A 17,794-nucleotide genomic window follows, 5' to 3' on the forward strand; every position below is an offset into this window, starting at 1 on the left:
CATTGGAATTCAATCTTCCATTATTCTGTTGTCATTGTTATTTCCTTTAATAATCTTTTCTACATCAATGTTTGATAGTGGTCACTCCAGCATTTTATAAGTAACGTTGTTCAGCACCCTTCCTTCTTGGTTTCTTCATGCTTGAATGAATGCTTCAGAACTTTAACACCATGTTTTAGAGAACGTTAAACTCCACTTGGTGAGTTTTGCCTAATGGCATATGTAGCTGTGTCCATAGATTTTAGACGTCAAGATACAGTCTGGGGTAAGGCGTGAAAGGGCAAAAAGGGTTAAGCTAATAAAGAAAGCATGACATATTCCTCAACAGAATGATTGACAAATAGCACTCGCTGAAAAACCTGGAGGCATTAATAACTATGATCTGTTTGATCTCACTCTTGTATCCCTGAGAATAATCCATGGAATTTAAACTTCGGTCTGTTGACAAAGATTTGCTTTGCCAGACTCACAGGTGCCTTTTTGTAGCAACTTTATTTAACAACTAGTTCCTCAAGAAGGTAAGCATTTTGGGTATTATTATTACTGTATAAGAGAAGAATTCTAAAAAAAAATACTGTTGTTTAAAATATATAAGTAATGTGGGAAATATTATCCTACCTTTTTTGTATTTTGATAAAATATGCAAAAATATGTTACTGGGGAACTGATTTCTGCAGTACAACTTATTTTATGAGAGCTGGCAGCTTCTGCTACTTCGTTAAAGTTATACTATATTGCTCTATATCAGACTGTGATAGATGCTTCTCTTTAGAAAAGAAAATAATCAGTACTGTTGGCAGAAAATACTGTAACTGAGAGAACACTGTGAAATGAAAGTGTGGAGTTTTGTGTCTCTTATTTACCCTAAATAATTTTACCTTGTCTTTCATATTTTTAACATGCATATATTTTTAACTTTATGCATTTATTTGGCACAGTCTGATATCCCTGTAAACAATACTGCTGAATTGTAACTTCGTAATCCCTGGGTTCTTGCCTGCCTTCCACATGCAATTGCAGCACTTCCTACCACTGGCTTCATAAGTTCTTAAGTCAATAGAAAGCTGATCCCGTTTGAGAGGGAGGAGTAGAGCCAACATAATGAAGAGGAAAGGCTTTGGAAGCACAGAGGTCAAGACAAGGCCTGTCTAGCTAAGAGCAAGGAGGAAATATCCTTGTATTTCTAGAAGCTATAGTTCAATATACTAGAATAAGTAGGCACACACTTCTTCATTTTCTTCAGTTCTGCATATGTGATGACGAATACACAGATATGCACTGGATTACCTTTTATCAGTGGAAATCCTGCCAGCACAGCCCCAAAGAGCCAGAGCTGGTGTGGTGGACAAAGACATCTTAGCTCTGCAGTCTGTTATGTGCAGAGAAGCAATGTTGCCCAAGAGCAGAAATTGCTAAAAGTTGCAGGGGAAGAACCTTGTGGAGGTTTTCCTCCTCCAGTCTCTTATCCTGAGGGTTTTGGTGTGTGTGTGTGTGCGCACACGTGCAGTTTTTTTTAACTGGAGAAAACAGTTACCTCTACAGCCTGTAGTTCTTGGGATAACTTAGAATCTCATCCAAACCTGTGAACTGAAGTGTTACAAAAATAGAGTTAGGTTTTTATTTCTAGAAAAAACAGCACCACCATCACTTTGCGATAGATTCTTATAAGTATTATTAGAAAAGGCCAAGAGCATTCTCAATTACTGCCTGTAATATCTGTTGGTTGTGGGAGACAAATGATAGCCAAAAGCTATAAATGGGGAAAAGTATACAGGAGTAATTTAATCTGTGTAATTTTATTTACAGGCAGTTCTACAATATCTGCAAGGCCCCTGACAAAAACAAACAAAAAAAATTATCTGCATGATAATAGAATAAAAGATGTGAAACATCTTTGTGAACTAGACCCAAGTTTCCACTTGCAATAAGCCTTTGACCTTCAAACTCACATACTGTGTGGCTTGAGAACTAAGCAAGGAGACAGCCTCTCTTTTCTACAGTGCGGGATGGGATCTTAGTTTATCCCTCGTAAGCCACTGCATTTCTCAAGCAAGCTCTTTGCAACGTTCTTGCTTTATGATGCTACTCACTGCCAGTTGCTGGTACTGAGGGTGGACTATAGTAGTATTCCCAAGGCATTAAAAATGGCACTAGGAGCATTTTCTAAGTGGTGGTGTTGGTTTTCCTGACATGTGCTCCATCTGGTTTGATGAGAGGTAGTCGTACTTGAGGTTTGAAAGAATAACTGCAGTGAAGATAGGAATGCCTTCTTATAGCAATTCCATTAGCATGACAACTGAATTGCACCAGTGTTTTAACCCAGTATAGTAAGTTAAATTTTGTGTTTATTCTAAAATATAGCAACATATAGATCTGACATATTTGGATAATGTACCAGTTGACTTACATGTATATAAAAGGAGAGTACATTTAAAAAGAAAAAAAAAAAGCCCTGTCACTGACTGAAGAGAGTGGTGCAATGAAATCTGTTGGAAACTGTGAACAGCTAATGCTTCTGTACAGTAAATACTGTTTTAGGGAGAATTTAAATTCTTTGATCTCCTGTCTCCTCTGTTTAGGAGTCTGCAACTGCTGATGCTTGTCTTGATTCAAAGTGATGATGAATAGGGAATTCTAGTATCATCAAACTGTGCTACCCAGATATGAAAATTCCACCAGCTTCAATAAGTTTGTTCCATAACTATTGTTATTGAGCCTTCTTAACTCCGTAACTATTAGGAGGGTGGACAAATTCCCACACATACCAGTGAGCTGTTGTGTGGTATCATCAGAGCAGTTTGATTCAAATTCTAGCAGAGGTGGTTCTCTCAGAAACTGGGCAGGCAATTTTCCTGATTAGGAAGATTTCCAGATTGCCCTGCATTGCCCTCTAGAAGTGTGGGTCTTTGTAGTCCACTCTCTGGGCTGAAGAATCTGTTGTGTATTAGGAGTTCGCTAGTACCAACCACTAGCAAAACTGCCCAAGGGGCAGAGTGTTTCCCCCAAAATTTATGTGAATGGAGAGTTAAGCAAAAGCCCTGACTGTCCTTCCATTTGGAACACTACTGAATTTTCCTAACAGTGTACTACAGTAATTCAAATTAGGGACACTTGAAAAGGGTTGGGCATTTTCCAACTTGGTCTTCTGCCTGTATCTTGGGCTGAAACAACTAAATCTTGCCTGGAGTTTGAAATGCTTTGAGTCGTATGCCACACTCTAAACAGAACCAGAAATAATAAAATACCCTTTGTAGCTATTTCTCACAGATATTCCAACCTAGACAAAATCGGGGACTGCTAGAGTAACAGCAAAAGGGGGCATTTCTCAAGAAAATAACCATTCTGATCCCCTTTCTCAGCCAGAGAGGCAGGGCATAGTTACACATGTTCAAGTTCAGTGTTGCAAGTGCAAGTGTTTTCAAAGATTACAGCATCACTGCAAGCTAATGTAATTTATCCTAAAAATGTTTTTTTTCTCAGAAGAATCAAAAATTACCAGACAATTAGCCAGTGAAAGATTTTTGTGTATGTGTATGCATACACATGCAATGACATAAGTAGCCTCTTATTAAATTCAAGCTAAAGGGCAACTGCTTAAGGTCGGAGGAGCATGTGTTTTTTCTTTTGTACTAAATGTAGTCAGGTGATGGAAGTTCAAAAATTATTTTTCTCACTTTTTTTTACATTTTTGCTGTATCAATTAAATGGAAAGGTTTTGGAGTTCAGCAAGGGTGAAATTTACTCTTGGGAAGAGGGGAAAAGGGTAAAAATAGAAACAGCTGATGATACAGGCAGGGTGGCTCTGCAGAGAAAGCAGGAGGAAGAGAACACGAATGTCTGTTAAAGCTATATCAGTGACTTTTTTGGCTACGTTCAGCTTGCAGCTGCTGCTGAATTCTGTCTTCTGCAGTAGATCTCACTGCCATCAGTGAGAAACATTAAAAACACCTTTGGAGTATCATTAGTTTGGGCAACGGAGAATGTAACAAAGAGGAAAACCAGACAGTTCCTGTGTTTTTTAAGTTACCCCCGTGTTCAGTACCACATGCACTAAATAAAAAAAATGTGATTTTGAAGATCTGATTTGCTATTGAAATGCCCCATTCTCTTTCCGATGGCATTCCGTTTCATTGAGAAAATACTTAAGGCAGAAAGAACTGTTAGGTTGTAGCCCTGTGTCCACTGACTTACAACTTCATTCAATATCTATTGTGTAAATCATGGTCCTCTTGTTTTTTTTCAGTCCCCCACTGTCACCGAGGGGCCTCAGGGGATTCTGTCTACCCTTCATGATCTTTTCCTTTATGCTAATATTTAATACTTTCAGATTAATCTCAGCCCGATAAAGATGTCCTCTTTTCCGCACTGTAGAATTGTCAAGTATGTTTAATAGCAGAAGAAGAGCCTGGAAAGCATCAGTGTTGAAAGAATGGGTCTCTTTTTTCTGTCAATTCCTTTGCCTCATGCATCTAATACCTCCCAGCAAGTACTCTGAGAATTATATTTGTTTTTCATCTCATCAGAACAAATGATTAATAAAATATAGCCTTATTTTCTCAGAAGTAGTGGCCCACTACCTCAGTCAATGAACTATGTTGCTGTCCATTCCTAAGCAAGTTTTTAATTTTCCTCTGAAGGTTCTTATCCAAACTAACTGGAATAACTTTTGTGAAAATGAATTCATGCAAGAAATGCTTTGTTTAAGTCCAAATATGCATCTGAATGACCTTCACCCTGCATTTTGTAATTAAGTCCAAGAACAGTCATGTACAGAAGCAGGATTTTATTTCTATATATGTAAGTTTTAGCTTTGCAGTCGATAACTATGAGGAATGTGTAGAAAGCATTGAGAAAATCAGAGAATTGACTTAATTGTTTATCTCCTGGGAAGGATTAATAATCCAGTTTTGGATACTGGAATAGTTAGTACAAAATGCCTACAAAACCACTAGATATAAAAAGATATGGACCATTTAAGTGACTGAGCTAAGGAGTGACTTTCAATATTGTGAAATGGAAATGATCTTGGACTGTGAATCACAGCAGAGAAATTCTGCCTTTGTTTATATGACACAATATCTTTTAGATCAATAATGCCTTGCCTATTTTTATTTAATTTACATTTTAAATTTGCCATCCAATGTTTGTTTTATGAATAGGATTTTGGAACTGTTATAGAGGAAATTTTTTTAAACTTCTATGTACGTTTATAGACAAACAGGCATTAAATTATTCTTGCTATGTTCTCCTTGATTGCTCTCTTTGCTTGTTCTGTGCATGTGATGTATGGCTTTTAACCCTACACGACTGTGCTTTGGCATACTTTGGAGAGAGAAGGTTACTCTGTTTATTACTTTATATCCAGGTAGTTAATTGCATTTTTTTTCCTGTGTTCTTTAAAAGGTCAGAGTTTTTCCCCCCTCTTCCAGGCACAACTGTAATGACTTAAGATTGTAACAGATTTGAATTAACTCCACTTCAAAATTATCATCTAGAGTTGAAATCAAATTGCCTCTTTGATAATTTAGAGATCAACATCTCCATTTACATTTGGTATTCAGTAAATCTTTAGTTGGTACACATGGATGTTTAGATTTTTCAATTATTAACAATGTCTCCAGTAACAAACAGTACAAATTTTATCATTCTGTATATGCCAGATGGTGATTTTGCAATAATCTATTTACTATAGTTCTCATCACGTATGGATTTTCCTAGAATACTATTAGCTTGCACTGCAGATATATTTCATGCATGTTAATTGATCTTCCTGTTAGTGTTTTAAGAGCCCTCAGAACAGCATATCGAATTTCAGTGTCTCACTAAATTACCCGGGCAATTTCTGGCAATCAGTATTAGAAGATTACATGCCAGTGGTAAAAATAGAGGGAAGGTTACTGATACAGTTTTGCTCCAGGTTGAACAGGCACAAGAGTAACTGATTTTACAACAAATATCTTACATTTGCACCAACTATACAATAAACAGCAGTGATGTATTATTTTGTAGTCTGTATATCCTAGAAAAGGCAGTTTATTGTGTTACAGTAGTGTCAAGACGGCTGAGTCCCACTGTAAAAAGAGAAAAGAAGCAGAATGCTTGCTTTCTGTGACCAAGACACTTTGTGAAAAGGTGGACTTTGTGTGAAATTATCACTGCTGGCCAACCTACTTTCAGCTGTTTGTTATCCACCAGTCTCTTGTAGGGCATGACTGCTGAGTAAGAAAAACTTTGAAAGACCACAGGAAGTGTGATCCAAGGGAGAATGTGATTTGAGTCAGGAGGAAGGTTTAGGTGTAGGTACTCAGCTCCCAGCAGCCCTCTTGCTTCAGCAGTGGTTGGATCTTTGAGCTAGCTATGTGAGTTTTGTATCTTAAGTAGTGATGTAATATTTCTGGTGATTTAATCTGTACAAGGGAGCTAAACTTGCCCGTATCTAGCCCTCTTTATTATTGCTAATAATAGTTTTATTGCTAGTATAGCAAAATACTTTAGGTTTTGAAAGACTGTTTAGTTGTAATAGCTTCATCTAAGTGTGAAGAAGTCTTTTGCTACCATGCAAGCAGAAGAGAAGTGCAGAAGCTTATGTATCTGTATTGCAGTCTTGACTTGACTTTGTGATCTTCTCAGGATGCTTCAGGACTATCTGTGGATGAAAATGCACTGAACCTAGGAGAGAGAAGGATTTACCAGCTTCTGTCCTTTTTCTTTTAGTTTGATGTTACTGTGAGTGATCACTAAAGCAGCTAGTGATGCATCAAGAAAAGATGGATTTAAAAGTTTACTGGTTGTTTGGTAGTTGGTCCCAGCTTTCTGATCATTTACTGGGCTTGAAAGGATGGTTGGCAAGTGCAGTGACTTGTTTCGTGGGGAACAGATTCTTCTCTCCACAATGAAATATTGCATGAGAAATCTCCAGTACATTTCCTTTCCTGTTGAGAGAGTTGTAACAGCAGGGTTATGCTTACTAGGTGGTCTAGGTGCTTAATTAGCCATTTTGTATACTTCATAGTTTCAGCGCACCTCTCAAGAAATGGTTCGTAGAATAGTCTGCACAGTAAGAGGATAATAGCTTTTGTAGGAGTAGTTCTGTTTGCTTCAAGCTATTCAGAAACATGTTTTCAGTGTTTTGGGGTTTTTTTTTGAAAGTAGAGCTTAGTGCAGTTTCTAATCCCTTTATGTATAACAAACAGGCAACAGAGCATAGGATACGCTTCTGTTTTGTTCTTTTCACTTTGACTAATGGAATTGCTTATTCCATCACATCCTGGGAGTTTTGAAAAAACCTGATACATTTGGGAGTGCTCAACAATTGTCAGATACAAAAACTATTTTACAGCTCACAACTAATCCCTGCATTGGCTTTGTTACCCTTGCAAAGCTGTACGAGTAAAGTACAAGCAAAATGGGAGTCATTAATTCAACACTGTAACAATGCAGAAAATGTAACGGTGCTCTCCTCGTGGCAAAGCTCTTGCTGTGCAGAGGCAAAGATGTCAAAGGGTCCACTCAGATCTTGGACTTTGAGAGCTGTTTCTTGCTACATATCCTTTAGAGTTGATACTGGCTGCCTGGCTGAGACACGATCCTCTGTAGACTGATGTTAGCTGAGACAAGGGGTGGCCCTCGCTACCTCCGCTGCGAGACGTGGAGGCAGCCATGCAGGACACCAATGCGCAGCATGACCCTGCTGCTGGCATCTGCTGCTGGTGAATGGAGTGCATTGTTTTCACATCATATGGCATATCTCCATGTATGTCACATGGCTTCACTGTGTCAGAAATACAAACTGAGAAGACCTCCGTTTATTTGTTCTAATTCAGAAAGAAAATACCAAGTCTTTTATCAGTTTTGACTTTCATGAATTACTAAACTTCTTCCTATGCCTTTTCCATTGCAGTTTGAGTTCATTTGACTACAGAATACAATACACTGCACCAGATATAAAAATGGCAACAAACTGGATCATATTTTTGCTGCTCTTCTTATCTGTTACTATGGTGAGTTTTATCAGTTTTTTTAAAATCATATTCCCACTTTCAGTTTTAACATGTGTGTACAGAATACTGCAGAAATTATTAATATGGACACACAGAAACAATTAATCTTGTGTTCAAGTGAAGTTTCTGCACAGCCAGATCATTATCTGGTTTATGTCCTGCTTTTAATTCCTGTGCTAAAGGAACAGAAATAGTCAATTACCTCTGCTGAACCCAGAATATCCTTTGCTAACAGAGAACTTTACAGTAGCAATTGATGAGTTACATATAGGCAGTGCTATGCAGACCGCAGTAAGAGCAGAGGAGACTTCTGATTCAGATTCAGAGGAGATCCTGGGAATCTTTAATTTTACCCCTTGCATGACAGGGGTAAAATATTTCTATCTGCCACTGTATTTCCCCCTGAATTTTTGTAGCTTCCCTCTGAAATAAAGTATTTCACATTTAGAAGAATGGAGTTCAAAGGTTTAATTTTTGATGAAGATCCATGTTCTTATTTTTGTATTTTAGTTTGAATAACTGTAACACTGGATGTCATATCCTTCATATCACAGGAGTTTCTTTTGGATACCTTTTGGTATTCTGAGCATTGACTTTATGCTTCACAAAGGTATAGAGAAACCAAACAGCTCAAAACAAGCCAAAAGATTCAGTATATTGAGAGTCTTATTTTATAAAGGATCATTTTGGGCATGATCCAAATGCCTTTTAAAATAATGTAACTTCCATATATTTCACTGGATTTTGCAAAAGCTGTTTGCATGCTTCTGACTTGCAGTGTTGCCCCCATGCTCATCAGAAGAAATTTGTCAAGATTCAGTAGTAAGAACTGCTAAATGAAACTGAAAAACACAAAATCAGATTGTAGTAAGACTTGAAGATCATTTTCCCTTTGTAAAATAATATTTAAAATATAATATTTTAAAATATTGAAATTTAAGAAGTTTCTGTCAGAGTTTGCGCATGAGTAGTAGATCTAAATTGCTGGCACAGAAACAGATATATAATGGTGACTCGATTAAAAAAAAAAAACTTTTTTTCCTCCTAGTTTTTTGCCACTGCTATACCATCTGAAGGGCATCAGAATATGACAGAGGACTTTGCTCAACTGAGTGTTACACGGAATAAAATTATGACAGCACAGTATGAATGCTACCAGAAAATTATGCAAGATCCTATTCATAGGAAAGAAGGTAGACATTATTTTCTCATACAGTTTTCCAAAGGGAAATGGCAATAGACATAATTAAGTAACTCATGGGTTTTTAGTCATACTCCTTTCTTGTCTTGGTAGCAATAACTTTTTAGGCTGTAACTGTATTTGTAAGACTTAGAAATATCAGTATGGGATTCATAAAGACAAGGTAATATAGTATATTAACTGCCCATAGCACCACTTCTTATATAACACAATGCATTTATTTCCAATAAGAGATAACAAAATGTTCATTTAAATAGATATACAGATTTAAAAATGAAGAGTAATTAATATTATCAATTTATTTAATTTCCTGCTATGATAATACCTCTATCTCTCTGGTAAGTTCTGCCTTTAAAAATTGAACACATCTTGACAGATATTGTCCTGCTCTGAGGGTTAATTAATGTGATTAATGCTCTTTCGGATAACTCATTCAGAGCTAACCTCGACAGTATGGCAGTGTAAGCTTATGTCCAGCCTGGGGCACCACAGTTTCAGAAGGATCTGGACAAATTGGAGAATGTTCAGATGAGAAAAGAGGAGTTATAAGATGTTTGAAAAATGTTGCCTTTGAGATGGATGGGGGGAGAGTTTATTAAGTCTTGAAAAAAGAAAAATGAAGGAAGATATGAAAAACATCTTCAAACTTGTAGACATCTTTCTGCATGTCTTTTCGGAAAAGAGTTGGTTATAAAAACCCAGCTCATTCTCAAGGGATGTTTATTTTGGATGTTAAAATCTGCTGTAGTGCAATGAGTCATTAAAATAGGCTCTACAGGGACACTGTGGCATCCCTGTCCCTGGAGAAGTTAAAGAAATGTCTGTCAGCAATGGTCTCTGTGGGCTTAGCTCTGCCTTCAGGCAGAGGAGCCGCCTCCCAACCAGGCTTCCTGATGACTTCTAGGATACTACTGTATTTTCATGAGCTAGTAAACACGTGTATAGGCTTGGTATACATCCAGAGTGTAATTAAAAACAGTAAAATGATCTTTACAGGTTTAAAGCTCTTTGTTGATGTGAATTATGGGGTTTGAATTGACTTAGTTTGTTCACTTTTACCCAAAGAGTATTACTTTATCCACTAGCAGTGCTCTAGTTCTGACGTGGTTTATCAATTGCAGATATAGACCTTTTCAAGCTGAATGGTGATGCATTTTAAAATGTAATCAAAGAAATGCATATATCTAAAGAACTATTTATATTAAGTGGAGTTTTAATTAACTTTTGCTAAATTTCATGTTTCTATTCTCCTTTTTCTTTATGAAGAAGACTCATTGCTGCAAGTGAAAAACCTCATTCAGTCTTTTTCAGACTTCGCCTCTTTCTTTTGAAAGACTATTACAAAAGAAAGGTTGTTATTTTATCAGGTCTCTACTTGTTTGTAGGCCCTTACTGTAACAGGACATGGGATGGCTGGTTGTGCTGGAGTGACGTTGCTGCAGGAACAGTGTCAGTACAGCGTTGTCCTGACTACTTTCAGGATTTCAACCCATCAGGTAAGTGTGCATGGGGGCCTCTGCATCAACATGTTTCTTAATAAAATGAGGTTTGGATGCTTGATGCCTCCTGTCTGCCCAGCTCAAGTCACCAGTGCACCAGAATTACAGTAGTTCCAAACTTATTGTTTGTATTTTCCCTTTATCGCATAGAATAACTGACGCTACTTTTTTTCCTCTCTGCAAAATGCCCTTGTAGGATTCTGTAGATTAGGAAGTTAAAAATGAAATTATACCATGATTCTTTACTCTTAGAGATGAGCTTTTCCCTGTCAGACAAGCAGAAATATGATTTATTCTTTTATCTCATTTTAGCAGTCAAAGTCAACACAAGTTTCTCCCACAAGTGAATCTTTTCCTATTTCTGTAGTCTAAACTTTCCATCTGTGAGGATGTGGAAAATGTAATAGACTTCCACTCTTGCATGCTTATGCTGCGCTTAGTATTTCCCAGGGTCCTTTCATGCCTCTTTCTATTTGACTAGATAGTAATCGTTATGTCATCCCAGAAATTCTCCGGTCTGTTTCTTAAGCAATTCCTATATTGATGTTTTCCTACCTGCCCAGTCCTAATTTATATCAGTAAGACATCAAACTTCAATTTATATCCTGGATATTAAACAAGACATTTAAATAGTCCTGTCGCTTAATCTGGTAGTTCTCTAACAGTTAGTTTGATATATTTTGATATTCACTGGATTGGAGGAGAGAAATCTATTTATTTTCTTAAGAAAAACACATCATCACTTTCTCTTGCCAAGCAAAAGCAATGGCCTCTAGTTTCTCAGAATTCATAGTAACATACAAAGTCTCTCTAGTGTTATTAATAAAGCTGTCATTTGTTTGCCAATCTTCTTCATGAAATACTAGGCATCAGGAAGCAGAACTTCAGTACTGACCGTTGCATTTTTCTTTTCTGTTTTTCTTTCCAACCACTTTGGCTGACTGTAGAAAAAGTTACAAAGATCTGTGACCCAAGTGGGAATTGGTTTAGACACCCAGAAAGCAACCGGACGTGGACAAACTACACCCAGTGTAATATCAATACGCACGAAAAAGTGAAGGTAGGAAAGGAATGAATGCATGTTACCAGTGTCAAGAAACTGCTGTGAAAAATTTCACAAGTCTCAGAACTCTAATGGCAGCAGGTTGATGCAACACCAAAATGCAAAGAGAAAGCAGGTTGCAGGAAAAGGATAAATTGAACAAAGCAGACTCAAAAAACTTCAGTTTTGCCTCTTACGGCTGATTTCAACAGCTTGAAGAATATGATGTTATTTTTGTTATGGGTGTTTTAAATGTGTAGGTGCTAGGACTTGTCTAGGTCATCCACAGTCATGTCCTGATCAGCCAAGTGTACACATTAGGAAAAGCATACATTTTGCGTATACCTTTACATTTTGCTCTGTAACTCTGAAGCAGGGCCCAAGCCCAGCAGAACTGCAGGAGATTTGCACATCTCTGGAGGATGTGCTGAATGTTTGGTTTTATCCAGTTAAGTCATAGTGACAGAGTTTTTCAGCAAGTGTACAACCAAAGTTTTACTTGGGGGTTAATACATCTTCCAGAGAATTTGTAAGTAGGGCTGGATTTTTTTGTAATGTGAAAACCAGCTTTTTATTATTATTTTTTTTTAATTTAGGCATGGTATAGTTGAGTAGATTCACCACAGGATCTTTGGAGGCCGAGGGAAAGTAAATGATTAGAATTGTTAGATACGGTTTGTTTTTTCTTGTGGCCCTTTCCAGGTATGTGTCTTGTGTCCTGGCTCAAAAGGGCCTTTTTTTTTTTTTCCTTTTCTTTTTTTCTTCCCAGTATCTGAGATATTAAACTGTCCATATAAATGAAAAACCTGTACTTTAGTATAGTATTTTAATACTTTAAATTTATTTATGTAAAATTTTGCAAGCATGCAGAATTATCTCAGGCCGGGCTACAAAATGCTTTGCAAGATTTTTTTCTATACATCAAGGATAGACCTCTGTATGCACAAGCACACACATATGTGTATCTATATAGATGGAATTTTTATAGACTTCATTGTAGCTTGAAGATGTCTATCAATTGATGGAAATAGCAAAAAAATGGCTGGTAAAGTCCCAAATGCTCTCTTTCTGCTATACCCTGTGATATCCTATATAAGGATATAATGGGTAAAATAACATATTCCCTCCCCCCTCCCCCCAAATATGTGGCTACTAGTATTTTTTATGTTTATAAAGCATATTCAGTTATGGGAAGAAGCAGTATAATGAAACTGTAAATGCTCAAGAAATAGAAATATAAAATGCAGGTCAGGCTAGATTGTGAGGGAATTTGGAGCTCGTGGAAAAGAGCTCAGTGACAGCAGGTTGTACCAAGGATACTGAAATCTAGTAGATATCCCAGCTGCCTGCATCGCTGCTGTCACAGTGCTTCAGGGTATTTAACTGTAATCCAAGTTGCTAACAGGGGATAATAGGTGAAAATAAGGCACTTTTCTGTTGCCTTTTCTCAAATCATGAGAGAAACTGAATATGTCTGTGGCAGTTTAATTCTACTAGCAGAGATACTTAATTCATTGATTCTTGCTAATATTTGTCTGGAAATTGAGAGATGATTTAGATAGGAGCAGATCCATCCAGGTCCTTCCATATGAATAATAGGAGCTAGCTTCCCTCAGACTGCTTTGCCAGGACATTTCAGCTCTGTCACGCACCCGAGGCTGTGTGTTCCACTGGAATAATATCCGCAGAGAAAGCGTTACTGCTTGCTATAGTTGTGTGCGTTACATAAATGACTGCATACTTTATCTTTTCTCTTTGCTCAGAAGGCAAGTTAGATAATGCACAATAAACAGGGCTGTTGTCCTTTGCTCAATTCTTACTTTTATCACCCCCATTAGCAGTTCCTACTGTACCACTGCATAGCACCAGTTCTAAATTGGGCAGAAATCTTCTAAATCTTCTAAATTCTTGACATGTTCCTTTGCCTAAAGTGGTCACTGTATGAGATGGTGATATGGGATGTGGTCCTGGCACAGAAAGGCTGTCATAAGCTTTAGAGTTTCAGGGGTAACCCTTGTTTTCTCACTTCCAAGTTTTTATGAAAGTTTCACTTAAACTATTGCATTTCTTTAGTATCCTTATTAAAAAGTATCTGTTTTTTAAAATAATGATAATGTGAAAAAATCTACCATGTACAAATAGGTACATTTGTCTCATCTAATAACCTTCTTAAAGTTTTACATGGAATCTATTTTTATTATTTCAAAAGTGAACCTACACAGAAGGCTGCAGTTTTCCAGCCTTACATTTGAATAATAGGTTCAGTGGATACATCCAGTGTGGAGTGTGTGAGGATGTGTACACATGCTCTAATTCTTCCTATAGAATCCAGATAATTATGCTTTATTATGATAGGATATGCAGCCTGAAGGCCTGCATTTCCTTATGTGCAAAATAACAATTTTAAACTTAATGCCACAAGGGAATTTTTGTGAGGCAAATTCCATGACTGAAAGCACAGAATTTTATTAATACTGGAATTTAATATATTACTTAGTTCAAAGATTTAATGATAACATGTTGTATATTTTCCAAATAGTAATTTACCAGTTCCTGTATCTACTCAGCTTTTCATGATTTTATAATACGGCTGTAGACTGATTTAACAAGATTGTTTAGTCTTGACTATTTTTAAGTTATTGTTAATTTTTTTCACCCCCTTCCTGGAATAGCGACTGAAAACTGAATTTCCAGTATGACAATCACAGCTTGCTCTGAAGGAAGTGTCTTTCAAATGACAACAAAAAGACTTCTATGAGAAAAGAATATATGAACTCATATCTGAATCATACTAATTTCTCTTTTACTTAAGAGATGTGTTACTAGATGGATCAAGCTAAAGATATGAATGTACCCAGCATAGTAGCATAAATAGCTAGATTTATGTAAATACTCAGGAAGAACATAGTGTTATATATTAAAAACCTAATGTTTTAACTGATAGGTTCTAGTGATGATTTCAATTAATCTGTTTTGTGTCCTGCAGAAAGAGTTTTTCATAAAACATTGATTCGCAGGATTCTGGACTTGACTCATCATTATCTGTAATGTTTTTATTTTCTTAATCCTATTAGAGTCATTTTGTATGTAGCAGAGATGTATAAGTATATGCTTTATCACTAACAGTTCTGTATGCATCACAGGTGCTTGTTTTTGTTCTTTTATTGCAGACTGCTCTGAATTTGTATTATCTGGCCATCATCGGACATGGTCTTTCAATTGCATCACTTCTGATTTCCCTTGGCATATTCTTTTATTTTAAGTAAGTATATTTAAAATCTTATGCCAAATATCAGTGGTTACAACAATCCTAGTTTCTCCAATACTTTAACGCATAAGACATCCCAATAAATAGGATGGAGCAAGAAGGTGACTGAAGTCAGTATATTGATTTGGTATTGCACATTATATTATAATACAAAAAAGATCTCTTCTTTTCTCAGAAATCTAAAATCCCAAATCTCCAAATGAAAAACTGTAGATATAAATTGCAAATAAGTTACAATAATTATAAAGAAATAAGTTACAGTAATCATTTCTTTGAACAATGGCTTGTAAGGGAAAATGTCACTAGAAAATATGGAGCTCTTGGAAAAGAGTTCAATGATAGAAGATTGTGTCTTCTTTAATAATACCCAATTATTAAATGATTGTGAATTTATTACAAAACTTAATGTGTGGCTATGCCAAGCATGGGGCAGACTCATTAACTAAGGAGCAAATAGAAACCAAAATACTGGTAGAGTAGCAATCCAAAGTAATTATCCACAAAATATGAGAAATTGTAGAGAAATTAAGACTTAGAGAAACAACAGAAATGGGAATAATAAAAATAATTCTGGCTTTTATCCACCATAATTATGTCTATGACAGTTACATTCTCCTACTTACCGACTAACAGCTATTACGGTATCTTCTCACAAGAAAGTTTGAGCAGTATATTACCACTATTGTAATAACCTCTAACATAATGGGCAAGTTTCTGAAAACTATATCTATTTATTACTTCACATTTGTGAACTTACTTTTTTTTCCTGTGAAACACTCCTGATTTTTTTAGAAGTTGATGGGGCTTAGTAGAAAGTGGAAAACAGGAGGAGTGTTGCGACAAGAGCGTAGCTCAGGCAAAGCGCCCTGCTGTCAGAGAAGAGCGGTCATCCCTGCCAAATGCTGCGCTGCACCGTGTGGGCATTCCCTGTTCACTGGCACTAGTTTAATCATTTCTGCATCATTTTTCATTGGATAATATAGAGCTGCTCTACAGTCTTACCTATTTCTTACCACTATATCCTACTGTCTCGCTCTCCACCTTTTATATTTTCCTAACATTTAAAGGAAAGTACGGATCAAAATATGAATAGTACATACATCAGCAGTAATGGGGCTAGGTAAGATTTTGCTTTTCTCATGCTCTGGACTTTGATTAGGTCTATAGGGGTAGTAGATGTCTGTTAAAATTATCCTTTTTCAGTCACACCTGGCTGAATATTGTTTCCCTAATTTAGATACACATCATTTGCCTAAGCTTTGGGCCAACATTGCAAAAATTCCCCCCAAAACAGAGACTACAATTTTGTAGCTTCGCTTTATGATGTGCTATATTCAAGCTGACTTTTTAGCTTTTTCTGACTTCTTTTCCTGAGGACAATGCAAAAGTTCCATTGTTTTTTATTAATTTATATGCATATGACCTATAAAAACAATGCTTACCATTTCTAAAGTTCACTTTCCTCCCACTGCTGAACAAAATCAGGATGTGAAAGAGCCCTGAGTTCTCATAAGAAGTTTGATTTTGCATAAAGAGGGCTATACTATTGCTCTAAAACTCACAAAATGCTTAACAGATTAAAAATCCAATGTGATAGGAAAAATGCTTTGAAATAGACTTTTCAGGAGGGCAAAATATTTTGGATATCATTTTAAAGTTCAAAGATAGTAAAGCATGATTTTGCTTTATTATTATATGAAAACCAATCCAATTTCATCTTGGCTTGTGGCACTTACTGCAAAAGCAGGTGGTCTGCTTTGCTACCATTATGTTATGTTTGTCAAACCCTTCAGGGATTTCCCCCCCCTCTGGTCCTCTGATCCTCCATCCTCAGAGAACCACATGGAAAGAATCCAGACCCACACACCACAATTTCTAGACTGTGGTTATGTTGGGATATAAAAAGAAATTACAAAATTTAAAGAAAGCTAAAGAAAGTCCTCTACAAGATGTTCTCTTGGGATGTACAGTTCCTCTAAAGTATTTTTAGCAGCAGAAGGGTATTTAAGGATCTAGATTAATAACATGATGTATTATGTATTGGGTGAAGTTTGTATAATAATTCATGGCTTTAACAGGTGGGATTTTTTTTTTTGTTATTGTGTGGGGGTGCCTTTGAATTTGTCATATTTCCAGATAGCGTACTCTGTTAGTAGATTCATAGTTTCCAGATGATATTTGCTGGATTGCTGACCATCAGAATATTTTTAGTTTGATTAGAAAGGTGAGACTTTACTTCATGGGGAAAAATGACAACATTTTTTTCCAAGTATCTTCATTGCCAACGATTTGGGTTTTGACTGAAAAAAAATTTTAGAGATTAAAACATTTTTGTGAAATTTCTTCTTCACTTGAAATTCTAATTTTTCTTTTGAAGATTGTCTCATTGGAAATGCCTGACCAGTTTGTGACTTGTGTTCTCCACATGAATTGGAGTTTTTGTTTTAAAAACATAAAATGGGTTATAAACTTGGAACTAGGCTTTCTTTATGAAAATTAATCTATGACAGAAAAAAGTAACTTCTTGTAGTGGCTGACATTTCTGGTTCTGTTATATACTCTAAATTGTACATGTGTTTTGTATAAGTCTTCTGTTAAAATAACTCTATGACTGTTTGCATAAAGAACTAGGAGAAAAAAATAAGGCAAGAGAAAACTTGAACAATGAATTCAGAGAATGGGCAACTATAATTTGAAAGTTTAAAAAAAGAGAACCACCCAAAAAACAAACCCAGAAAAAACCAAACACCTGAGATACAGGAGTTGTTGGCTGGGATCAAGCAT

General features: G+C 36.4%; 1 protein-coding gene across 2 annotated transcripts in view; it reads left to right on the top strand.

Moving 5' to 3' along the window:
* CALCRL (calcitonin receptor like receptor) overlaps positions 1-17,794 on the top strand; it is a 70,603-nt gene that overhangs the window by 30,431 nt on the left and 22,378 nt on the right. For both annotated transcript variants that reach the window (XR_001295134.2, XM_013960682.2), the window contains exons 2-6: positions 7,901-8,000; positions 9,049-9,193; positions 10,587-10,697; positions 11,648-11,760; positions 14,913-15,004. Coding sequence is in view for 1 of the 2 variants with exons in the window: in XM_013960682.2 (XP_013816136.1) it covers positions 7,950-8,000; positions 9,049-9,193; positions 10,587-10,697; positions 11,648-11,760; positions 14,913-15,004 (512 nt within the window). In the remaining variant the exon portion in view is untranslated. The remainder of the gene's footprint in view (positions 1-7,900; positions 8,001-9,048; positions 9,194-10,586; positions 10,698-11,647; positions 11,761-14,912; positions 15,005-17,794) is intronic.

Source organism: Apteryx mantelli, chromosome 6, assembly GCF_036417845.1.
Source record: "Apteryx mantelli isolate bAptMan1 chromosome 6, bAptMan1.hap1, whole genome shotgun sequence".
NCBI lineage: Eukaryota > Metazoa > Chordata > Aves > Apterygiformes > Apterygidae > Apteryx > Apteryx mantelli.